Source organism: Heterocephalus glaber, unplaced genomic scaffold (genome assembly GCF_053883595.1).
Source record: "Heterocephalus glaber isolate CG9 unplaced genomic scaffold, H.glaber_assembly_v1.0 deba00001600, whole genome shotgun sequence".
Lineage (NCBI taxonomy): Eukaryota > Metazoa > Chordata > Mammalia > Rodentia > Bathyergidae > Heterocephalus > Heterocephalus glaber.
In genome coordinates, this window is record NW_028258372.1 from 7,809,648 (window position 1) to 7,836,315 (window position 26,668).

Genomic DNA, 26,668 nt, shown 5'->3' on the forward strand with positions numbered 1-26,668 from the left:
CTCTTTGGGACACGTGGCCATTCAACTTTCCTATAGGAAAGATAAAAGAGTTCCCATTTACCCATCTGCTAGGGATTGTACCTAGGGCCTCAAAAATGTGAGCTCTCTACTGCTGAGTTATACCCCCAACACTTGATTGCTTAATTCTTCAGTGTCTGAAAGGTGAAGGTCACTCTTGATTAAAGCTAAAGTCTAGTGAGGATGGACAGTATTGCTGAAGTAACTGTTTTTTCTAATCTGTTATCAATACTGAGTTCCTAATTTGGCTGTTAAAATTTAAAGAACCAATTTTGAAAAGAAGAATTTGGCAGGTAAATGGATAAAACAAGGCTAGTTAATAAAATGCCTGCTAGCACTAAGAATTATTTAGATTTTTGTTGTTGTTGTCAAATGTTTTAGTTTACTGCTACCAACATTTCTGGAAAAGAAATTGTCCCTCGTTTGATGGAGTGTTTTTTTGTGAGTCACTGTTTGTGCATGGGCCAATTGATCATCATCGTTAAACCTGGTCTAAGCAAGTGTTTCTTAACTGTCTTATCCTCTAGTTTTTCCTGAAAATACATGTGCTGTCAGCCTATCCAAAAAAAGTGGCTTCATATGTGTGTTTATAGATTTATGTTGCTAATATTGTAGGCACAGCGAGTCTTCTCTGTGTAAATCTTTGTAACGCAGTGTTCTCCTTTCTCTGTTGAAGCGCTCTCCATCCTGTACTCCAGCTAACAAAGGCAGACGTGTAAGAGACTATTGCACTGTGTGTACTCATCCTGATGCCCTCTGCCTCTTAGCCTTTGCCTGTGATTGCAGAACATGTGAACATTTGTGTGATGTATTATTATCCTGGCTGCATGCTTTGTGCTGCTGCTTCTGCTATTGCTATCTGCTTTCCCGTGTTTTTGCCCTTTTATGATTTTGTTTTGTTTTGTTTTGGCTTTGGCCGCAAAGCTTTAGGAATGTTCATATAAATTTCTGTAACCAAACTACTAAAATAATAAGATATTTTTTGTTTTGATTGGGGACAAAAAAGTGATCCTAAAGTATGCTTTCTAAATTGAATACAAAGTAAATGAATTTCTAAATAAGAATATAAGCAAATATGTAGATTTTTAGACAGTTCATTTTAGAAAGATAATTTGATAATTTGTATTGTACAAAACTCAAAAAAGATTCGGGACCAATTATAGACCTTATTGACTATGGTTTTATTTAAGTAAGTTTAAGTAAATAAGAAATCTTGAGGGCCGGGCATTTAGCTCAGTGGTTCTGCCACCTACCTCGCAAGCACGGGGTCCTGAGTTCCATCCCTGGTAGCAAAAAAAAAAGAAACCTTGAGAATTTTTTCATTTGTTTTAAATATGGTTCAAAGGAATCCTCCTAAATATCTTGCAGACTTGAGAAAATCTTGTTAACAATAAATTCTATTTATTCTAAAGTAATTCCAAGATTTAAAAAATATCCATAGCATTCTTCATATACCTATTATTAACAAACCATAAAGTACTTTCTACTGATGCTAGCTCCATGTTTCTCAGCCTGAAATGTTTCAGCTTCTACCCCATCCTATAAGCTTCTCATAGTCCAGAGTGAGGAATCTCTATGTGGAAATGTCTCAACTCTTTCTACATCAGCCTCTATCCTAACAGCAGCTACACCCACATACATGCTCCCCAGCAAAGAAGCAATAGGCTTGCTGGCACTTATATTTTCATGTACTACATAAAACAGTAACTGTAAGAAAGAAAGTCAAAAGTTAAAAACTTTTACCTATCAGCTTCATGATAATTGGGATTGATCAAGACCTTAAATCCAGAGTTCTTGGGTGTGAAAAGTTCCAGACCAGGTAATGACCTGGTTTGTGGAAGGAGTGGGAGGTAGTAGGATGGCTCATTGCTTCCTGTGCATTTTCCGATGTGATGGAGGGTTGGTTGTCAAATAAACATACATAATACTTGTATCACATGCATTTTCAGACTACTGTTTAATAATAAGCAGTTTGGCTATCACTGTTATGTCCAGGAAAATTATAGGATCAGTTGATATTATTGAGATCTGTGATTGCTGATTCAAAAGATTTCTTGATTGCTTTGATTTGTAAAGAGTTAAAACTGTTAGATACTTGGATTTATCAAATCTGAGTATATGTTAACTATTTCATATACCCTCTAGAGGCGAAGACTAAAGTACTATATGCCCAATTGTATTAGATTCACATCACCAGCCTGCAAATTGAGTTAATTTGTAACTGCTTGTTTTTGTAGAGATTGTCATTCAAAAAGATTTTGTTTTCTGGTTAATTTTATTATGGATTATTTACATCTCACATGCCATGCAGACTTTGAGCATTGGCCACCTGCAGCGTTTGGGGGAAATGGCTGTTATAAAGGTTCCTACTTTTAATTCTGTGTCTTTTATCTATAGGATATGAAAAGGCAAAAATTAAAACCTATGTACATAAAGTTACATATGATTCTTTTTTCATGCAGAGGCGGTAGATTTGATTATCTGCTTTCTTAGCTTCTTTCAGTTTTTCCTGAGCTAAGTATCTGATAAATAAAAAGTAAACCAATAAAAAGTAGTAATGTGTGTGGAGATAGTTGAAGAATTATGAATTATTCATTAATTAAATAGAAATATCTCAGTGGCATAGTGAGAAGCATTAGTAGTCCATGGACCATGAGCATATTTCTTCAGTAGGATACAAATACTTACCATTCTTAACAGTGGCCTTGAATCTAAAAGTGGCATATGACTTCATGTTATATACCATGTTTTTAGGTAAGTAAGTATACAGTACTTATATGAAGTTAAGTTCTTTCACTGTGAGATGTCATAGAAATCATGAGGTAACATTAAATAATGTTTGCCATATCCTTATTTTAATATGCTATTTCACCTCATTTATACTTTGAATATTTATGTTCTTTTCAAGTGGTGTTAATTAAGCATAGTATTAAAAAGTTTTATTAGGAATAGTATTTTAAATGTCTGAATACAAATGGATAGAGCTCTGTAGTGCTTCCATTTATAGTGAAAAGTACTGAATGTCTCATTTTAGATTGTTCCTTTAGAGTTTGGAGCAGAGATTATAAAAAGCCAACGTGTAGTCTAACCTTCTGTTATATTTTCTTAGAACAGTTATAATTCTCTAGAGCAGATATTCAGATCTGTCTGTTCAAACTGAAGTAATGAGGAGAAATTTCCTTATAGAAATCCAAGTTACGTTATTATTACACTTATTACTCATAACTTTCAGTAATTTGTTATTGTAATTTATTTTAGGATGATATATTTAGTATTTTCCAAATACAATATTACTATAATACTGTTTTGTCATAAATTCAATTAACAGAAATGAATATTTCACTAAATGTTCTAAGGTTGTGTTCTCAATTCAAAATTATTAAATTACTTGTCTTTTGCTTCCAAAATACTTCTAACTAAATGACATAGAAAAAAATTGATAAAAATATTTTTTTCTGAACTTAGTTTTATACAGTTTTTAGCAATACAAACAACATACTAGATCCAAGCTGTTTTTTTACTAGATTGGCCATTTATAATCCATATCAAGTTTTGAGGACTTTTATTTTAAAACCAAGTTTCTTTTTAGAGTGTAACTGTACAAATCTGTATTATTTGGGGTATAGGCAAGGCTTCTAGATACATATTCACGAGAAATAGATTTAGTTCTTTTTATATTTTGAGGAATTCTTAATAAGTATCTCACCTAAAAATCAGACAGCTATGTGATCGTGGCCAGGAAAAAAAGTTTTCTATTTTATTATACTACAGTAAGTCCCTGACTTACATTTACATTCTGGGAGAATTGTTCCTAAGTCGGATTCGTTCCTAAGCCGACAAAATGAGTCTTACACAGTACAGCTGTGAAAGTTCACAACTGAAATGTTTGTAAGTCTGGACTTACTGTATTCTAGAAAAACATTGTGCAGATCTTTTACAAGAAAAATCCTGATAGATTAAGGGATGACATTATGCATTGTAGACAATATGGCAAATATTCAGCTTTTCTTTTTTTGCATAGTAGAACAGTAAGTAAAAGTGACACTAGATACAGTGGATGTCTCCAATGCCTCTTCATCAGAAAAACTTATGCTTACTTAGGCAAAAGACAATTGCTTAATCCTGGAAAAGGGTCCCTATATAAGAATATTCCATATTTACTTTTTCTGGGCAGATTGTAGCTTACAAATATTGAATAAATTGGTGTGCTCTGTTGAAATTTATTTCCAACATTTTTCTTTGGACAATATCAAAATATACTGTCCAGTAAATATTAGCTGTTTATTGCTTTTTACCGTTTTCTCTTTTTATCATTCTTTTTATAACCATAAATCCCATTATTAAATTAACATCCCCTTTTGATATATAGTAACTTTTGCTGCATTATTAATTCATATTTTTCATGCATCAAGGATTTTTTTACCTTCCATGGTTTAAATATAATAATGATTATATTTGTTTTTAAGGATTTAAAATCATTGTATAAAAATAACTAATGTTATTAATCAGTTTCTTTAGTGCTATACTATATCTGAATCATTACAAATTAATTATTAAAATTAATTTCAGACTTTTTAATTTTAGCCTGTAATAGTTGAATATTCTGAAGGTTTAATTGACTTAATTGCTTTTTAATGGTTAGAATAAGCCACTGATTACAAATGCATGGTAAGCATTTATAGTTAAAACTAGTAACATCTTGAATACCACATTTCTGTTTGTAATAATTAAAACTTTGATGACTATGTAAAACTGTATTTTTCTTGTTTGTATAGTTAAACACAGTTGAGATGCTATTTATACAGGCAGCAATCCAGAAAAGAAATGAAATATTAAAATTTATTAATAGCATTAGCTGTCTACTTCTAGTAGAATCTTTTTAGGAGACTTAGAAATTTTTTTAAAGTTTGATATTCAAACTTTTTCTTGCCGTGAGTTTAATCATCTTTATCAAGTGTTCTTTATCTTTATGAGAAACATACTTTTGAAAGTAAAGTGATAATTTTTCAGTTATATATGGATGGTGGATTTTTTAAAAAAGCATCATTGTAAATGGCATAGTTCAGTTTTTTAAATATGCTAAATTAGTGTCACCTTCAAAATATTACTGTAATATATTTTAATTTTTAAAAATTAACTTTATTTAATCTGAAATTGACTTTACCTTAAAACATGCAGCTATAAAAATATGATAACTTTCATTATTAGAATTGGTTTATAATTTTATTTTAAATATTTTCTTCTTCTGAATATAACCAGGTTTTCCTCATCCAGCTAAGAAAATTATTTTAAAATTATCCTCATTTATATTGTTTTCTTTCATTTTTGTTGAAGAGAAAAATCAAGTTAGAAGGAAAAGACTTAACAAATGACAGCAATTCTTCAGAAGAGCTGAAGAAATGTGTTAAAAGCCTTATAAGTCAGTAATTTGTGTAATTACAGATGAAATGGATAGTGGATTTTTCTTTCTCCAATATCCCGCCGTCATAATGTCACATTTTCAGAGGGCCTTAAAAGGTGCTGATAAATGCTTTTAACTGTCCGCTTTGGATTGAGTGGAGAGGTGAGGCTTGCTGATGTGGTGTTGCATCACCAACTAGCAAAATGACTTAGAGCAGCATATGTTAATTTCAGTACCAGGCAGTATAAAGTGGTATGCTCAGCTTCCATCTACACATAATCACATGGTACAAGGAGCAAGCCTGCTGTCAGACTTCAGCAAGTTCTTGTCTTTATCAGGTTGTTTACATTAAAGATAGTGTTTTTGGATAATGACACATCCCTAATGTGAATATTCAAACTAAAGTTTGTTATCCTTGTTTCTCAAGAAATGTTGTCATGATTGTGCCTTACAGACATTTGCTAAGAGCTGCACATTTGTTTAAAAGTGATTTTTTGGGTTTTTTCTTCCTGACTTATTTTCCTAGACTGATCCTGTTGGGAACACTTATGTATGGAACCCGAGCATCAAGTTTTACAACCAGTCAAGGTCCACATCTCCTTCCACTTCTAGTGAAGCTGAGCCAGTTAAGGTGCCTCATTGGAGCAGCCTTGCTCCCCAACTTTACACTTGTGTCAGGAAAGAGGGAATTGAAAAAAAAGTGAATTCTGTCTAATCAAATACAGTGTGTCATAAGTTAGTTTATTGGAGATCATTACATTTAACTGATAATTATACAGAAATGGAAAATAAAGTATAAATTTGTCCCCAAATATTCACTTGAAATAGGCAAAAGTTTATTAACTATGTAGTCTTTTTACTTAGAGAAATGTGTAGAACAGAGAATAGATTTATGTAAATGTTGGAATTATCATAAACTCTGTAGGCATATGGCCATGAGATGCCATTCTCATATTTTAATTCTTCTAATTTAATAAGCCATGATATAACTCATCTGCTACATCATAAGCACAACTTAAAACTGAAACTGCCACTAATGGCCACTTAATAGTTTATTCTCACTGCTAAATCGGCCAGACACTCACTCAACTAAATCATCCCTTTTAACACTACACAAAAAACTATGTTGTGTTTACACTTCATGTTAGACAATGGCTTTAAATGGCCACTTGGCCAGTTATAGCATCTGAACCATTTCCTACACAAGTCAGAAGAGTACGCCCTGCCTCAGTTCATCTGTCCTGCCTCACAGTCAAGTCCTGGTTCTTCTTGGAGCACCACAGTTCATGCACAGCTCCTCACCTTCTCTGCCTGTAATCTCCAGAGCTGGGTCTTACTTCCCACTGAAGTAAACACCCAGTCTTGAGGAGCTGTCTGCAGTTAAGTGTGAGCTACAGCTCGCTCTGACTTGTCTCCCTGTGTCAGAGCCCTCAGATTGGTTTAAGTTGATTGAGACCCTCTGATTTTCTAGTCACAATTGTTTTAATAATGGGAGTTAATGTACTTTTACTTTAATGATTAAATATCTCAGGCATATACAGAATAATATAATAAACACCCTTGTAACTGTTACCCACAGATTTAACAGATACGAACATTTTGTCCTGTTTTTTCAAAGAGAGAAAATATTCCAAAAACAGTTCAAACATCCACCCCTGTACCATTCCCCTCTCTTCTTTCCCAGACATACCTAAATATAGCTGGTGTGCATTCTACCTTCCTTGGTTTTACATGTTTATTTTATTTGTATTCATAATCCCTATGTGGTAATGTTTGTCATATATTTAAAATTTACACAAATGTCACTTGTATCCTTCTGCAGCTTCTTTTCATTGTGCTTTTTAGGTTTATTTATATAGACACATGTCCATTTAGTTCATTTATTATATGAATATGCCACAACCATTTATCTATTCTTCTATTGTTGGATATTTAGGTAGCTTCCAATTTTTTAATTACTACAATCAATGTTGATGTGAACATCCTAGTATCTATCTGCTTTGGAAGTTTTGCAGCTTGTTTAGTATATATAAGTGGAATTATTGGGTTGTGTGGTATGTAGATTTTCAACTTTCACTAGATCTTGACAAATTGTTTTCCATAGTGGTTGGACCCATTTTCACTTCCACCACCAGTATATGAGAGTTCCCCATTTCTCCACATTCTTACCAACCCTTGGTACTGTCAGACATTAACTTTTGCTGGTTTGATAAGTGTATAAAGTGGCATTTTTGTTTTTAATTTGCGTTTTTTCTATTTCTTAATGTTCTTCAGCATCTTTTTGTTTCTTGGTTGTTGATTTGCTTGTTCATATCCTTTGCCCATTGTTCTACAATTATTTTTCTTGATTTTTTTCAGTTGTTTTATGACATGTTCTATATATATTTTGAATACTACCTCTTTGCCAGCTATATGCTTTGGAAATATTTTCTCCCAGTCCATGGCTTATTTTTTAACTTTGTGATATCTTTTTTTTTTTTTTTTTGGTACCAGGAATCGAACTCAGGTCCTTGCTCTTGCACAGCAGGCAGTGAAACCACTGAGCTAAATCCCTGGCCCAACTTTGTGATATCTTTTTGTCTTGTACGTCTTTTCATTTTAAAATAGTCAGTTTTATCTCTTATTTCCTTTATGACTTCTGCTTTTTGTGTCTTTTTAAAACAGTTCGTCCTCATGCAGAGATTATAAAGATTTTCTTCCATATTTTCTTTTTAAAAGTTTAAAATTTTTGCTCTTATGTGTTTAGGACCTTAATGAAACTGAAATTTATTGTTATGAATAATGGGAAATAGGGATCTAATCTCTTTTTGCCCCATAAACAACTAGCTCTCCTTTATTTCACCTCCTTTGATTTATAATACTACCTTTGCTTTTTTGCATGGGTCTGGTGGGGGCTTCCCTGTTCTTTTCCACTGTTCTTTTGATTATTCCTGCACTGACGTAGTTTCTTAATTACTGCAACCCTGAAATAATTCTTGACACCTGGTATGGTGATCCACCCCCACCCAATTTATTCTTTTTCTTCTTGACCCTTTAGTTTTCCATATTACTTTTAGAATTAGCTTGTCAAGTTCCATGTGGAACATTTGATTGGAATTGCATTCAATTTATAGATTTATTTGAGGAGAATCAACATCTTCATGATATTAGGCATTTCCATCTATGAACAAACACAGTGTACATAGTAATTAGGAATCCTTTTACATCTTTCAATAAAGTTTCATTACTTCTATTATATTCCATACTGCTTATTAGATTTGTTCCTAGATAAATTTTTTGTTGCTATGGTGCATGAGATCCTTTTTAAATACTTACTTTTATTATGCTTTGCTGGTCTTTATAAACTCTGTTGTTCTTACAGCTTGCACCCTTACTTCTTTAATAATTTCTCTTCAACTTTCTATAGAATACTAGTAATAATGTTGTTCCTTGTTAATTCTTTTTCATTAATTCTTATGTAGCTTGTCAGTGTTCTTATTGAATTTCTATACTTCTCAAATATTAAGTTTATATGTTGGGTTCAAAATTTTTTTTAACTGTTCAAAAGTAAAATTTAAAGTACAACTAAACTTACAATTCAAAGAAAATTGAGAAACTCAACTGAATTCCATCTTAACATTATAGTATATGTAAAATAGTCTATTTTTGGAGGTTGTATAGTAACAGGAAAAGAAGGATCATCCATTTATCTTTTAATATTTTTAAATATTTTGTAACTTTATGTAAGGATTAGCTATTTTTTTCATGATTACTTGCTTAACATCCTAAAAGTTAGTTCCTTATTTATTTATGCTTTATTAATTAAACAATGTCCTTTTCTCCACAATAATATCCAATAAATCACAGATTCTTTTCATTCAAAGAAATTTCCCATAAAATAAGACTTTTTTACTTGCTAATAAAGATATGGTTTATAGCTAAACTTGTATGAAATTCAGAATTCTAATAATAGATAACTCCTTTATTTGAAAAATTAATTTCTGCACAAAAATTTCACTAATTTCTATCTGTGTATTCAAAACCAGAGTTAAATTCTATGTATGTTAATATGTCTTCTAAATATGGAAGTCAGGTGTTTAAAAATAATCTTCTAAATATTTTTATTATAACTTGTTAAAATCAGATACTTTTTGAAAGAGCAATATGGCAAATTCATATGAATGTGAAAAATACCCTCATTTTGATGTGGGCTACCAGCTATAATTTTTGTGTTTTCCTATGGATTTTCTTTTTCAAATTACTTATTTTTAAATTTCCAGATTGGAATAATATTTACTAATTGAAAAAGTTTTTCGTTTGTAGATATTGTAAGCTAAAGTTTAAGTTATCACTACTATGAGAGCTTTAATTTGAGATTAATTAGGAAAACTTTTTTTACTTACTGACATTTTATTTTTATTTACTTTGGTTTCTCACTAGTTGTGTTTGAAATAAATGGAGTTTTTATGATGTTTATTTCCTTTTTGCCTTCCGGCTTCAGATTGCAGACTCAGCTCCACTTCCAGGGCACACACCGACCTTAAGGAAAAAGGGATGCCCGGGTTCAACTGGCCTTCCAACTAAGGTATTCAATCTGTTATAAGTATAGCATGTTCCCCAAAACAATGAGAATAGATTTCTTCTGTTTTGTGTATTTCCTGTGATTTTGATACTGATTTCTTCAAAGTTACAAAAAAAAAAAAGCTTGGAAAGAAAATATATTCTGTATGAGTGAAAATAATCACCGCTGCTAATAGTAGGAAGAATATATGGGTTTTTTTCCTTTTTCTTTTTTTTAAACTGGTAACTTTTTAAAGCTTTAACTGTGTCACTGATATCAGTTTGGTCACCAAAGGTGATTCAAACAGTCTGCAGCATGCTGTGATTTAAAGATAATTAAGATAACTTTTCTTCAAAGCAGTAAGAATAGAATGGTTTGAGGTTGGACCAGAGCTCATGACTACTTGAAGTTCCAAGGTTTCACCCTATTCCCTGGCTAGTAATGGTAGTCAGATCATTCTGTTTTTAAAAAACAAAACAAAACAAAAAAACCTTCTTTTCTTCTTCTTTTTTTTTTTGGTACCGAGCATAGAACTTGGGTCCTTGTGCTTTCGAGGCAAGTGGTGAAACTACTGAGCTAAATCCCCAGCCCCTCTTTTTTTTTTTCAGTACTGGGGATTAAACCCAAAGCCTTTGCTCTGAGCTACTTCCCTTGCCCTTTGTTTCATTTCACTTGTCACTAAGTTGCCCAGGCTGGGCTCAAACTTGAGATCCACCTTCTTTAGCCTCCCAGAGTGTAGGGATTACTGGCAAGGACCCCTACACCCTACTAGGTAATTTTGTTAATACGATGTTAATCTCAGCTGAAATAAGAATTACTTCATAAGAATTTTTTATCAGAATTAACATATATTGGAATACAGAGAGTTCTTACTGGTTTAAATTAAATCACATGTATAAAAGAGAAATGATTGGCCAAATTTGTTTTCATAGAGAAGTAAATGGGTTTTTTTGATGCCTATATGTGCCAGTCATTGTTTGAAAGGTTTCTATTATAACACTTAAACTTAACTATCCTCTGAATTAGATACTATTATGGACCCTATTTTATAGATGAAGAAAGTGAGACGCAAAGGACTCAAGTGTAACTTGCTCCTAAGTTCACACAGTGGAGCAGAGAAAGGGCTATTCGTGTGCAGCTGGGGATTTAGCTCAGTGGTTCTGCCACCTGCCCCACAAGCGCAAGGACCCAAGTTCGATCCCCAGTATCAAAAAAAAAAGAGGACATTTCCTATAATTCATGTGCAATTAAAACATGCTAAGAGGTGATTGGAGAGGACAAGAGTATTCCAAAGAGATGAAATATCTTTGGCTTACCACCAGTAAATCAGCCAAGACTTAGAAATCTTTAGGTACTGGCTTTTCAATAAGAAATTGTAAGCTGCCATCTGTCTCAGGAATAATATGAGTGTATTTTTATCTGCTCAAGTATCATACTGCCTCTGTCTGTGGAAGAAAAAGAGATTTATGAAGCATATTATTTGTTCTTGCTCTTAGAAAATTAAATTCATGATAGACAGTAGAAATAAGAATGTTATTAGGGCCAGCGATTTAGCTCAGTGGTTCTGGCACCTGCCTTGCAAGCCCAAGGTCCTGAGTTTGATCCCCAGTACAAAAAAAAAAAAAGAAAGTTATATACTTTCTTCTTCCTAAGGTATAACGCATATTAAACTGTATTTATATAGGTATAAATGTACAAAATTTCACTTCTTGGTAAAGAATAATTTGAAGAATTTAAAGAAATCCTGAAACCAAGATTTATGAGTAAAACCAAAACAATAAATTATCATTTAATCATTATCTTATACGGTGTTATTTTAGCTTATTCTAACTCAGTGATTTCTAATAAAACATTTAAATAGCATTAAACTAAGATGTAAAAAATGGAAAGAATTTATTGTATGTAGAAAACATTCTAGGAGATAATATATGCATAGAGACTAACTAACATTAAGGAAATCCTTAAATAATGTATATTTTTATCAACTTGTTTTATAGCGCAAGACTCATCAGTTTTTTGTAAAATCTTTCACTTCTCCCACCAAATGTCATCAGTGTACCTCTCTGATGGTGGGTTTAATCAGACAAGGCTGTTCATGTGAAGGTAAGAACAAAATGGAAATAAAATAGGACTTGTATAGGCACCACTTTATTTGTCCTAATATTTACTTCTTAAATTGTAATCAAATAACTTTATTCTCTTTAAAAGAAATACCATGTTTATTTCACTTAATTATGTGTTTTTCTCTAGATAACAAGAATGTAAATAATAAACTGAGCACCTTGCTAAAGTCTGTTGAGGGGTGGGGATTTAGCTCAGTGGTGCCGCTGCCTGCTTCGCAAGCGCAAGGTCCTGAGTTCCATCCCTGGTACCCCTGGCCCCCCAAAATAAATAAAATCTGTTGAATGTTGGTGACTTATGTGACAGAAGACACAAAAATTGTCCTTGGATCTATTGTTTAATTACAACATTATTTATTAGAGAAATCATTGAGAAGTAGACAACCCTGTGCCTTTTCAGAAATACTGAATGTCTGCCACAATGCCTCAAATGATAGTTATTCCTAGTATTAATAACAGAGGTTTCTCCTACCTATTCATTGATTTTTCTGTTGTGTGTTTATTATATGCTTCCTCTGTGCTGCTAGGCACTGGAGATGAAGTAGTGAATGCGAAAAAGATCATACCCTTGTGGAGCCAGCTCACATTCCAAGAGATAAGAGAGAGAGGATCAGAGGCCTTGAAGCAGAAAACAAAGTATATTTGTTTAGATACTACTTTATGTTTTCCAAGGCCTCCAAAATAAAAATTATTTAAATTTTAGAAATATAGTTTTTTTTAATCAAATGACATTTTGCTACTACAAAACTACCTCATACAATTTTCTGGCATATCTTATTAAAATGACCAAAAAAAGTTGATAACTCAAATTCTAATACTAGTTTCTGTTTCTTAGCTCTTTTGCTATTAGTATTGGAAAGGCCTCTAGAAGTCCTTTAGGAGGACTTTAAAAGTGTAGTCACTCCCCATCATATGCATGTCTTCTCTTCACCTGCAATTAGCCTGTATTTAACTACTTTGAGGAAAGGGGAAATTAACAGCATACTAAGGCAGTGCATTCTACATTTGGTCAGTTCTCAGGACTGAAGTGGAAGATCTAGATTGCATTATCCTTTAGATAACATGGGTTCAGAAGAAAAGAGTCATGGCTACAGAGTAAAGATTTGAGAGTTATGAGTGTATTAAGTCATGGATATGACTGACATTATCCACGATGTGCACATAGATTGAAAGAACAAGGACAGGGCCTTGGGAGACACAGTTAAGGGGAAGAAAAGCACAAGATAACCAAGTAGTCTGAGAAGAAATAGCCTGTACCATGGATCATGTGACTGAAGCCAATGGAGAAACTTATACAGATTGCTATCTTTGTCTCATTTTGGACCATAGCCAGTTCTTGTCTGTTACTTTACAGTTCATTTATCAGAAAGCATCCTGGGCAGATACCTGGCTTTTTAAATCCTTGACCATTTTTTATTCATCAAAAGTATTTGTAATAAGGACTTTTGGAGATCTGTATGGGCTCTCTTACGTTCTGGCATCGTGTGCTGTGAAATTATGCCTGTCTTTTCTTCAAATCCTTAAAGCCTACCTTATAAAGCCATGGGGACATAGGACTATCCCCACCTTTTGTCCGACAGGTTTTTGTAAATGTTATGATAATTGGTACAAGCTCTAAAGACTCCTGCCATTTTTATTTATCCCTGGATTAGATCCAGTATAGATGCTTACTTTGTTGCTTTCACTACCCTTTGAAGGTGAGATTTTTTTTTTCCTTGTTAGTAAAACAAATTGTAACTTGTTAGAAATTCCACTTACATGAATTGAGAAGTTAGGATAGTTTTTGACAGTACCTTTATCTTTGAAAGTATCTTTATCTTCCCTCTTTATTAGTTTCATAATGCCTGTCACTGATGTGTAATCCATTTCTCCTAGGTGTATGTATTCTCACAGTAATATATTGCTTCAGTTTCTTTCTTAGTATTCCTCCAGAATCCTCTAAGATTATTTTTAGGAGTAGAAATTGTAATGTTAAAATATAACTCCTGCGAACAAGTTTGTTTTAAATATTTTAACCTTTAATTTTCACCCAACCCAGTTTCATTGAAACCTATGAGTTTGTTTTTATTTATCATCTTGTTTTAGAATCTCAAATTCACCATGTGAATATCAAATAAAAGGATTATTGCAATACTATTAATAGCTAAATATGCAGGCTCTGAGCCAGACTACCTGGGTTTGAATTGCAGCATTGCCACTTCTGAATTCAGTGACTCTGAGCAAGTCACATATGACATTGGCATAATAACTGTACCTGTCATATTGTCACAGGAAATAAAGTGTTAATTATTATTACCCTAGCTGTAGTTTAAGTATGTAGAATATTAATACCAAAAATTTACCCTTAGTTCATAACTCTTTAATTATTGAAAATTTTTATTTTCAAGATTAGTAAAACTTGCCAGATGTAGCAGAGATGTCAGATAGCTTAATGTTCATAAGTGACAATTGCAGGAGAAATTTCAGGACAAATACCATGTCATTGTAGGATGAAGAGCTAGAATAGAAAGAACTCCAGAAACCACTTTTGTAGGAATTATAATGTTAACAGAGAACAATATATTACAAATAATTAAAAATTTACTGTTTCTCATTGAAATTCCTATTGATTGGTAGATAAATTAGTTTCCCAAATGATAAGTTTATTTAAAATAAAATATAAGCATTCATCATACCACATTGTATGCAGTTAGTGCTCAGTGAATTTTGTTGTGGTTGTTGTTGTTAAGTGGATTTTTATTAATGTTTTGGGTTCTTTCTCTCTCAAAGTGTGTGGATTCTCATGCCATATAACTTGTGTAAACAAAGCTCCAACTGCATGTCCAGTTCCTCCTGAGCAGACAAAAGGTCCCCTGGGTATAGACCCACAGAAAGGAATAGGAACGGCGTATGAAGGTCATGTTAGAGTGAGTATCATTAATTCAGGTTTAGATCAATCCTTTAAGATTTATCAACAAATTAAAATAGTCACTTCACATAGTACTTGACAAAATTAAATACAATTCATCTAATTTTTTTATTCAGAGTAATGATTTGAAAGCAAAAATTTAGCTTTTATTTGGAAATAAATTCTAAAATGTCACAAACTTTTCTGTGTTACTCCTGTTATGATGAACATATATTGAGATCTCCATAAAGGAGTTTTTGACCTCCAGTCTTGCCAGAGAGGTGCAGAGTATGCTTATGAATTGTGAGATATTTTCAAGATGTAATCTTGCTGTCTTTGTAGTAATACTTGCAGTACATAAGCTGAATTTCATCTTATTACCAGATTTGACTTCTATGCTGTAAAGAAGCATGAGTGCTGCATTAATGGAATTACTTCTAAAAGTTAAAATGGTGCCATTTGAAACTCTTTTGGTAAAAGGCAAAAGTCATTTACTGTTTTTCTCTTATGTTATTAATGACATGCATATCCCATCTGCTACTTTACCAACCAAAGTGGCAAATTTTGAATTTGTGCATATTATCTTTTTTTTTTTTTTTTTGGTACCGGGGATCAAACTTGGGTCCTTGCGCTTGCGCAGCAGGCGGCGAAACCACTGGGCTAAATCCCCAGCCCATGTGCATATTATCTTTAAGTTTTTATTCTGTGTTTACATAAAGAATTAAAGAGGCTGTTGCTGACATTTTCATTTGAATTGTGTTTGTGCCTGTCTGAAACAAAACTAAGATCCCTAAGCCAGCTGGAGTAAAGAAAGGATGGCAGAGGGCCCTGGCTGTGGTTTGTGACTTCAAACTCTTTCTGTATGATATCACTGAAGGAAAAGCATCTCAGCCCAGTGTTGTCATTAGTCAAGTTATTGACATGAGGTAAGCCTTTGGGGTAAAGAAAGATGTTTATATCATTGCAGCATAGGAATAAAAAAGACTGGTTTTTCTTTAAAATTGCCATGGTTTTACTTAAATGATCTGATTTCATGTTGATTTTCTAATTTGCTCATATTGCTATAGTAGCATCATTAAATATATGAAGTAAGTTGTAATTATAAAACAGATTGACATGTAGGTTGAGTGTGTGGGGCTAGGAGCCAAGGAATAGAAGCTGGTGTCTGGGGCTAGAAGACCGGTTTAAAGGTTGTGGGTTATCTGAAGCCTAAGATGTAGTGTTTATATCATCACCTAAAGGCACAGAGTATAACCCATTGTGAAGAAAGGAATAAAATCTCAGATCAGACAAGGTCTTGGAAAACATGGTGAATGAGGGATCATTTAAATTAGACATCTATTGGACATTTCTGATCTTATTTTTCAGATTCTTGGAGTACTCTCTTTTACCTCTTCTTATAACTCCAAGTAGTGTCCCTAAGGAATCGTATCTTCTCCCATACCTTCAGCCATAACTTCTGCTTTGATGACTCCCAGACACATCTCCAGCTCAGAAATAGCCATCCATCACGCAAAACCCACATTTCTAGCTGTGCCTCACACAAGCATTTAAAATCTGTAACTCAAATGTATTATTTTCTCCACAAATATGGAATATGAAGGGACCAGTGCAAGAAATATAAGCAGTATCTGGCAAAACTTGCTAAGAGACTGAATGTAGAAAGATAGGGAGGGAGGGCTAGGTGCAGTTGTATGCACCTGTAGTCCTAGTTACTCAAGAGGCTGAGGCAGGGGGATCAGCTGAGCCCAGAAGTTTGAGGTCATCTTGGGCAACATAGCAAGACCTTGTGTCTAAAAATAAAAATCAAAGACTAAGGTGTCAAGACTTATGGCCAAAAGAAATACAGTACCAATAACAAAATTGAGGAAATCACAAGGAATGAATTGTTATGTAGGAAATCTGTTTTAGATGTTGAAGGAAAAATAAAATGTCAGGTGAACTGGGTTGAGTACACACGAGACTTACTATGGGAGGCAAGAAGGTCCTCTGTGACCTCTGAAGACCCACTGTAAGATCCAAATCCCAGTTCTTCATATATACTTTCTGGCCTGTATCTTTGGATAAGCCAACAGTTATTTCTGGCTCTTGTATAATGTACCACTGTTAAGTTACTGTTAACAAATACTTTGGGTATTATCAGTTACAATGGGGAAAAATCATTTTATTCAATGCACTATTCTGTGCAGTTCAACTTTGAGGATCTCTTCATGTATGTTATTTGATTATACAACCAAAACCATACACACATCGTTCTGTGTATTAACTTTAAATGTTTCACTGTTCTTTCAGAGATGAAGAATTTTCTGTGAGTTCTGTCTTGGCTTCTGATGTTATTCATGCAAGTCGTAAAGATATACCTTGTATATTTAGAGTAAGTGTGTGCTATAATTTGATCACTCATTTATTTTTAATCAGTATGCTTTGTACCTCCATATAAATCATAAACTTATGAGTACAACTAAATTTTACATTTTTGATATATTTCATATCATCTCATACTTGAATATTTAGAAAATTGATGCATGTAAAATGGCTTCTAAAAATATTTTTCCTGTTAGATAATATTGTTGAATCCTGATTGACTTTTTAAATAAATACTATCACATGGAAAATTGGATAAATATGAGTTTTCTTGAATTTTTAAAAAATAGAATTTTCTCTTTTTATTGTTTTTAAAATTGTGTTTCAGTTACTTACCTTTTTTTTTGGTACTGGGAATTGAACTCAGGACCTTGCACTTTTGAGGCAAGTGCGGCGCCACTGAGCTAAATCCCTGGCCCTTAGTTACTTACTTTTTTATAACAACTATTTAAAAATTTAATAGCTTACACAACAGCGATTTTTCACCTTTTTATGAATTAGCTGGACACTTCTAGGGTGTTGGCTAAGGACACTCACCTGACTGCACTATCTGGGCCTGGAATATCCAAAACAGCCTTTCATCTGTGGCCTTGTCACTGTTAGCTGAGTGATCTCAGTCTCCCATCCTTGATGGCTGGCTTCCAAGAAAGCAAAAGAAGCTGCCAGGCCTTGTAAGGAATAGGCCCAAAACAGGCCTGATAACTCTTCAGCATTCTGTTGGTCAAAATTGTGAGTCTCCCATTTAAGGGGAAGGGAAATGGACTCTGCTTCTTGATTTCAAAAGGTTGAAATCCATAGGAGGAATTGTTGACAGTTGGAGGCTATTTACCCTATGATCTTGAAAGGGTAAATTAAGATAGAAATTTTTTTCCAACCCTGTTGTTAGACCCATCTGCTTGGTACATGTCTCCTGATTGTCTGAAGATCAGAGGTAGTACTTAGTCCCTCAGTTTCCACACTGTCAATTATTTGTTCTCTCCTCGGCCACCCGGGAGCCTGTAGATACCCACTTAGCTACAGCTGATTGGCAGAGTGATTTTTATTGTCACTGATGCCTAAGAAGGATACATATTTAGAACAAAGCATTTTATATATGAGAGAGGTGATTCTGCATATATAAAATTTAAAACTATTCTGATTGAGTTTTAGAATGATAAACTTTTGTTTAAATACCAACTCAAGTGATCTGATCTTTTTTTGTTGTTGTTGTTAAATTCTTTTATTGGTACATTTTAGGTATACAACACAATTACATTTCTCATTGGGTGATCTTCTTTAATAATATAAATTATTTTTATGAAATACCAGAGAATGTATTTCTGAGCATTCATGACTTTTTTAAACAGTATACTATAGTCCATAAGAGCATGAATATAGGATCCTAGACCTCTACTTTGTGCCCCTGAACAAATTAAATTTCTTTTTATCACAGTTTTTATATGTAAAATGAAGATTGAATAACAGTTTCTGTCTCATGGAGTTGTTAAGAAGGTTAAATGTTTAATACTTGTAAAGTGCTTAGACCCATCTGATGTTCGGTGATTATAAATGTCAGTTGTTATAGGACTGTGTAATGCATTTTTTTGTGCTGCTGTTTTGGTACTTTTGTAGCAAGGAAAATAAAAGTGACACTTAACACCTTGAATGGTGTCTCCTACCTTATCTTGTCATGAATTCTAGTGTTAGAACTAGTTCTTCTGATTAGGAACAGCTGAACGCTGCTAAAGGTGTCATTTAATGAATGCTCATACTATTGGTGAATGCCAAACAAACCAGCATACCATGAAATCAGCACCATTATATCATGAATATTAATTAAATTTTCCCAGGTCACAGCTTCACAACTCTCAGCGCCTAATAACAAATGTTCAATCCTGATGCTGGCCGACAGTGAGAATGAGAAGAGTAAGTGGGTAGGAGTGCTCAGTGAATTGCACAAGATCTTGAAGAAAAACAAATTCAGAGACCGCTCAGTCTATGTTCCCAAAGAGGCTTATGACAGCGCTCTGCCTCTTATTAAAACAACCCAGGCTGCTGCAATCATAGGTATGAATTTATATTATTTATTATATTTTCATAATTGTTTACTGATCTACCTTGTGAGCTGGAATTGGCTTTTGTCTAGAAATCCCCAGTGGCCAACATAATATCCCTTCTATCACAGATGTTCAGTAAATGTTTATTGAAACAAGTGAGACCTATATTATTTGTTTTTCAGCTGTTATACTTTATAATAGACATGTATTTTCTTCTGAAAAACCAACACTGCTAGGGGCCAGGGATTTAGCTCAGTGGTTCCACCGCCTGCTTTCCAAGTGCAAGGTCCCAAGTTCAATCCCCAGTACCAAAACAAAATTTAAAAAATAAAGTGTTTCTCTAAAAAAAAAAAAAAAAAGCCAACAGTACTAAAGATTAACCTATTCGTCTATTTTCCACTTGGGTGAATTAGAAAAGTTAATTTCTTGGAGCTTAAGTTTCACATACAATACATAGACAGTAATTACCTTTCTAAGGTTATTGAGAAGTTTAAAAAACATGGAATACGTAAGGCAGAGTACCCCGCAGTTAAAATGCCCTCAGTAAATGGCAAGTTTAATATCTGATAGTTTAAATTTTTGCCATATTCTTACACAATTACTTACACACTTAACTTTTTGTTACTTTCAAGTAACTACTGAGAAGTTTTATAGCAGGGTTCAAATACTTTCCACAGTCCTTTCCTCTCAAAACAACACATGGAACTAGACCTAAGCCACTAAAAAACTAGATTTTTCTCTTTTTAATCATTTATTAGATAAACGTTTGCTTGTTTTCATAGGTATTGATACAGATTTTTAAATGTTATTTGAGGTATTTAATATTATATAAGGTATTTAAATGTTATATGAGGTATTTACCACTGTAATCTGAAAGATTGCATAGTGTTAATTGTTATATTTTCATTACTTCCATTTTTGCACCAAATTTTATTATCTGATTTATTCTGTTTTATGTGGTTCTCTGCCTAATAAAAATATTTTATATATGTGTCTTATATAGATCATGAAAGGATAGCTTTGGGAAATGAAGAAGGATTATTTGTTGTGCATGTCACCAAAGATGGTAAGAGAAAATCAAATTATTTTTTGAGTAATTTTAAATCATATGTTAGAAAATTCTGGAGTCTAAATTCTAAAATGAGAAAAGTTTGCTCTTATTATTCCAAAACTGAAATTTCTAGGCAAAATTTGAAAATATTTCTAAGTCAAAGGATTAAATTTCTGTAATCCCCTTAGATTCTAAAACTTCAAGCACATAGTATCTCTGTGTCATTTTGTTTAGTAGTACTCCTGTATGAACTCAGATCTTATTTCTAAAGATGGTAAATGGTAAAAAGCTACAACCTGCTTTTCCCGTGCTTTATTAGTCCTATAAGAAGTAACAGCCATTAAAATATTTTTGTTTCAGTTTTATTCCCATAGTTTCATATAATAGGTTTTTTTCCTAGGACAAAATTAAGTGCAAGTTGAAACAAAGAGAAATCAATTGAATTTCGTATTCATAATTATAGTATTATAAGTCTATCTTGGTGTCAAATTATCTATTTATTTAAACTTCATTGTTATCCATAGAAACACCTTCATAGAAATAAGAATTACTAGTTACTCAGTTTTTAAAACAGGTGAAGGTCTTTAGAATATAGTACCAGTAAAAAGGTTTTTCTTGAAGTCTTGGCATGCTTTTACACAAGAATTCTTTGCTTTGGCTGTCCTGGATACCAGAGTTCTCAGTGCTAAATTTAATGCCTATAATAGGTGAGTTAAATGGTCTTATAATGGGTTTAATTATCTTCCTTTTTTTCTATGATTTCTGACTTATTCTTCTGTATGTGTATCTGTATCCTTTTTATAAATCGACATATCTTTTTGAGAATAATGGGAGTATAATTAATAAAACTATTTTGCATTTAATTTATTATTTCTGTGTGTAGAAATTATTAGAGTTGGTGACAATAAGAAGATTCATCAGATTGAACTCATTCCAAGTGATCAGCTTGTTGCAGTGATCTCAGGACGAAATCGTCATGTACGACTTTTTCCTATGTCAGCTTTGGACGGGCGAGAGACAGATTTTTACAAGTTGGCAGAAACTAAAGGGTGTCAAACTATAACTTCTGGAAAAGTACGCCATGGAGCTCTAACATGCCTGTGTGTGGCAATGAAAAGGCAGGTCCTCTGTTATGAACTATTTCAGAGCAAGACCCGTCACAGAAAATTTAAGGAAATTCAAGTCCCATATAATGTCCAGTGGATGGCAGTCTTCAGTGAACAACTCTGTGTGGGATTTCAGTCAGGATTTCTAAGATACCCCTTGAATGGAGAAGGAAGTCCATGCAGTATGCTCCATTCAAATGATCACACACTGTCATTTATTACACATCAACCAATGGATGCTATCTGCGCAGTTGAGATCTCCAGTAAAGAATATCTGCTGTGTTTTAACAGCATTGGAATATACACTGACTGCCAGGGCCGAAGATCTAGACAACAGGAATTGATGTGGCCAGCAAATCCTTCCTCTTGTTGTAAGACTCACTTTCTTATGGCTGTCTTATTATGCCTTCTTGCTTTCTTTTCTCTTCCACTTCGTCTAAGTGTAGTCATTGTTAATAACAGGTTTTTAAAAAAGTCATTGTTAAGACGTTTCCTACATACTTTGTTGTTTTTCCAAAGTAATCATATATAGTTAAGCCTAAGCAAACAAGATTGACGTTCACATTGCATACTTAATACAGATGTTTTTCTGAAATGGATTTTTTTTTATCCTATGGTATTTATCAAAATAACTCTAAATGAGCCAGGGATTTAGCTCAGTGGTTCCGCTGCCTGCCTCGCAAGCACAAGGACCCGAGTTCGATCCCCGGTACCAAAAAAAAAAAAAAAAATAGCTCTGAATCTCTTCATTGTCCCCAAAAATACAGTGCTGTATCAGTAGCTCACAAGACTTTTTCTGGCGAAGTAAATTGTTTAATCAGTTCTATAAAAGGCATGATGTAGCATCTAGAAGCAATGTTACTCAGTTTTATATTTTAATCTAGATAAACAAAATTGCTTATTTCACTCTGAAGAAATATTAAGACATTAACAAATAATTGAATACTGTTATTGTTAAATAATAATTCAATTGTTATTGAATACATGTGATTTTACTATATGAGATGTCTCAATGAGCAAAATAGACACACTGTACCTTCACAGAGCATAGGGTGCAGTAAAAGAGATTCATGGTAAAAACAAAAGTTACAGTAGTAGAAGACAAGTGCCATGATAGCAGATCTAAGATACCATAGGAGAGGTAGAGAGCTTTTTCAGAAAACTTGAGGAAGTCCTATATAATATCCAGTGGATGAATATCCACTATATAATATTATCCACTATATCCAGTGAACCACTCTCTGTCATGATTTCTGTGATACTCCATGAATAGAGAAGGAAATCCATGCAGATTCACCATTCAGATGAGGATGTAGAAGGAGTAGCTAATCCAAATTGTTTTCTTTGTAAAGGAAGATACATGGGTATGCTTAAATACTGATAGGAAAGAACCCCTAGGGAAAGATTGTCTTATCTCGGAAATACAGAAAATACAGTAAGATCCCCAAGAGGGCCAAAGAGGATGGAGTTTATAACACAGAAAAATTATTTGAGGAAGGAGATGTGAAACCTCTTCCATCTTAACAGGACAGAGAAGGAATGATGGAGTTGGGGCCCATTAATTGTAAAGTGCAGAGGAAGAATGTTTAGGAGGACAAGAAATACTTATTACAGAAAAATCAGGAAATCTATATTAAAAGAATGAAAAAAGTCTAATCTCAACCCACCCAGATTTAACTATTTTTAATGTTTTATTTCTTCTGAAATACATACTCTTACTTGTAGTACAGTATGTAGAATGAGTGCTGTTTGTAACTCATAAAAATTCAAAGTATTCTAATGTAGAGTACGAGTTAGACTGATTTAATTTTTAATAGCTTTGTCAGTAATTAATCTATAACCTTAGTTTAGCTAAATAATTTTAATCTATTTGTGTCACTATTAATGTTCAGTTTTTCAACCAATAGATATTGAGCATCTACCATATTCAGGTAACTGTGTTCAGGTACTTTATTACACATTTTTAACTGGGTCTAGAACACTTAACCTGAAGATTTCTCTACTTTGTAAGTTTGTTTCACTCTTAATAACTACTTTAAGAGTCAGATACTTTAAAATGTAACCTCTTTATTGGGCTAATGTTAGCATAAGTCTTCTGTATTAGAAGTGCTATATAATCAGGATGATGGGTATGCCAATTCTTCCTTTACAATTTATGCTGTGCTTATTTCAAAAATGTTTTAATGTGGCTCTTACATGATAACAATAGGATTTGGAAGTTTCCACTGTGCAGTTACTTAGGATAGACCTTTCAAATGTTTGGGGCTTAATACTTCAAAATAAGCAGCAAAGCTGTTACCTTTTTCCTTTCTTCCAGGTTACAATGCACCTTATCTCTCAGTATACAGTGAAAATGCAGTTGATATATTTGATGTGAACTCCATGGAATGGATTCAGACTCTTCCTCTCAAAAAGGTAATTTCACATTAAATACAACTGATGAATTTTATGAAGATAGCTCAATACCATATTATTTGTATTACATTTTTAGTTTTTCTATATTGAGCTGGGCATGGTGGCACAAGCCTGTAATCCCAGCACTCTTGGGTGGCTGAGACAGGAGGATCCCAAGTTTGATCCCAGTAACTTCTTAGCAAGACCCTGTCTAAAAATAAAAAGTAAATAGCTCTGGGGATGTATCTCAGTCCAAAGGCATTCAATCTCCAGTAGGCAATCAATCAAATCAATTAGGTATGATTGGTATCATGATGAAAAACTAAAGTATATCCAAACTGGGAATTTAGCTTAGTGGTTCTGCCACCTGCTTCGTAAGCGTAAGGTCCTGAGTTCGATCCCCAATACCAAAAAAAGAAAAACTATAGTATATCCTACAATCTATAAAGTGTTGCTGTTATCTTCTGCTTTTGGATTAAAGATTTCTGAGGGAGTGTTTGATTGTTATTAATTATTACTTTTTCACATAATGTTATATGGTGTTTAATCTTGTGAGGATAGATTTTACCCAGGAGAAAAATGATTAAACTTAGAACCAAAGTGTGTTTAGGTGTCTCATGATTTAAAAATAGAGATTTCACATATTCCTAGTAAAATATATTTTCCACTAACATTTTTCTGTTTCCATAAGGTAAAGCAAATTTATATAAGTGCAAAAATCAAGAGTAATACTTTCATTTGACTGTATATAGTACTTGTAGCATGTGAATCATTAGTTGAGGGGCAATTTAGAAGACTAGGTGAAAGAAAGTAGCCAAGATTATATTTTAAAATGTGCCCCAATTTAAAACTACTTCAGTAGTGAAAATGCTCTTGTGTATTTTGTCACATATGAGGTAGAGTCAAAATATATGGTGAATGTTTAATTATAGTAAAAGACACATTGCCATTAATTCCCCTCAGGATGCTCCCCCTCATTTTGAACACACTTATCCCATGATTCTTGCCACTTTCTGAAGCAGTTCTGGAAGTCCTCTTCCTGTCTTTCGAAGTGTGATTAAGAAAAATACAATGAATGCTGCAGCCCAGTGCCAATTGGAAGAGAGGCTTGTGAAAACATTTCAGTGTGTCCTTGTCCACCTTATTCACCAGATCTGGCACTGTGTGAATTCTGACTCTTCCCCAAAGTTAAAATGACCGTAAGGGTAGATGTTTTGAATCAATTCAGGACATTGAGGTAGCTATAACCGTGCAATTAAAGACACAAAAGAGGACTTCTAGAACTGCTTCCAAAAGTGGCAAAAACAATGGGCTAAGTGTGTTGGAAGTGAGGGATAGGATTTTGAGGGGGATTAAGGACAAGATGTCTTTTACTGTAATCATTTTTAAAAATTTAAATATTCACCCTATTTCAAGTATACCTAATGCAACAAAAGTACCCCCTGCTTTATAAATTTGGACTCTCTACAGTCTGTGTTTGGTTTGAGTTTTTTTTGTTGTTGTTACTGTTTTGTTTTGGGTTTTGCCCTGCTTTCTTCGCTCAGTGTGTATATAAGATTCACACACATCGGGCTGGGGATTTAGCTCAGTGGTGCTACCACCTGCCTCGCAAGCACAAGGTCCCAAGTTTGATCCCCGGTACCAAAAAAAAGATTCACACACATTGCTACATGTACTACACTTCATTGCTTTTTCACTACAGTAGTCTGTTGACTATGTCACTGTTTATTCTGTGATTGACAGACATTTGATTTATTTCCTAGATTTTTACAGATGTGAATGAGACTGTATATGTCTGTTTGTGTAGGCATTCAGGAGTTTCTTTAAGTCCTGTGTGTAGAAGTAGAACTGATGGGACACAAGGAATGCAATTGTTCAGCTTTGTGAGAGAGTGTTATCTTATTTTCTAATATGAAAATACCAAGTGATATTCCCATCAACAACATATTAGAGTTTTTAACCCACATCCTCTCTAAGACTTGCTATTGTCAGAATTCATAGTTGTGTAAATAGATATGAAGTTGGCATCTCATTGAATTATTAATTTACATGTCCCTGATTACTGTGTGATTGGGAATCTTTTATTCATCGTTCATATTTCCTGTTCCATGAAATGCCTGGTATATATTTTTCTTATTATTTCCCCTTGGATTTTTCATATTATTCTTCTTGAATTTTTGTATATCATTATATAATGTGGTCCTGGGGTTAGAAATGGACCCTGTTTGTGACCTATCTATAGCATTTCTGTTTATGGTGTATTTTACTGAACAGAAGTTATTAATTTTACTTTAATCGTATTTTTCCTTGTCCTTTAGATTTGTCTTTTTTCTCTTCTTTAGGAAGCTTTTCTATTTCATGATCATTTTCTCGAAATGTTCTAAAGTTTTGCTTGTTCCATATCTGTCTTTAATTCATTTAGAATTGGTTTTTCTTTTTTCTTTTATATATATAACTCAAAGCAGGAATTCAATTTTATTGGTTCCATATAACCAGTTCCATCACCGTTTACCAGTGGACCTTTCTTTTTATACAGTCATCTGTACTTTCTTTTCCATCATTTGTGGGCATTTATTATTTGGTGATATGAATTCATATACCAGCTATGTTGCTATTGCCTGAATATAATTATTTGCTCACTAATGGCTTTACAAAGTCAAATTTAAGGTTTAAGTGTATTTTGACATAATTTTATTTATTTGCCCAGGATAATCTTTTTTCAAAGTATTATTATAAATTTGTTCAAATTAG

The 26,668-nt window shown here is 33.3% G+C and overlaps 1 protein-coding gene across 23 annotated transcripts in view; it reads left to right on the forward strand.

The window, feature by feature from the left end:
* The window catches only part of Cdc42bpa (CDC42 binding protein kinase alpha), a 277,951-nt gene that overhangs the window by 228,501 nt on the left and 22,782 nt on the right, over nucleotides 1-26,668 (forward strand). For 7 of the 23 annotated variants that reach the window (XM_087194275.1, XM_087194284.1, XM_087194283.1 and 4 more), the window contains 11 exons: nucleotides 695-733; nucleotides 5,946-6,050; nucleotides 9,900-9,983; nucleotides 11,957-12,062; nucleotides 14,849-14,985; nucleotides 15,753-15,892; nucleotides 17,259-17,340; nucleotides 19,160-19,376; nucleotides 20,370-20,432; nucleotides 21,301-21,894; nucleotides 23,841-23,938. In XM_087194275.1, the coding sequence (XP_087050401.1) occupies nucleotides 695-733; nucleotides 5,946-6,050; nucleotides 9,900-9,983; nucleotides 11,957-12,062; nucleotides 14,849-14,985; nucleotides 15,753-15,892; nucleotides 17,259-17,340; nucleotides 19,160-19,376; nucleotides 20,370-20,432; nucleotides 21,301-21,894; nucleotides 23,841-23,938 (1,665 nt within the window). The remainder of the gene's footprint in view (nucleotides 1-694; nucleotides 734-5,945; nucleotides 6,051-9,899; nucleotides 9,984-11,956; nucleotides 12,063-14,848; nucleotides 14,986-15,752; nucleotides 15,893-17,258; nucleotides 17,341-19,159; nucleotides 19,377-20,369; nucleotides 20,433-21,300; nucleotides 21,895-23,840; nucleotides 23,939-26,668) is intronic. The other 16 variants (XM_087194280.1, XM_087194292.1, XM_087194285.1 and 13 more) reach the window with 5 other exon arrangements.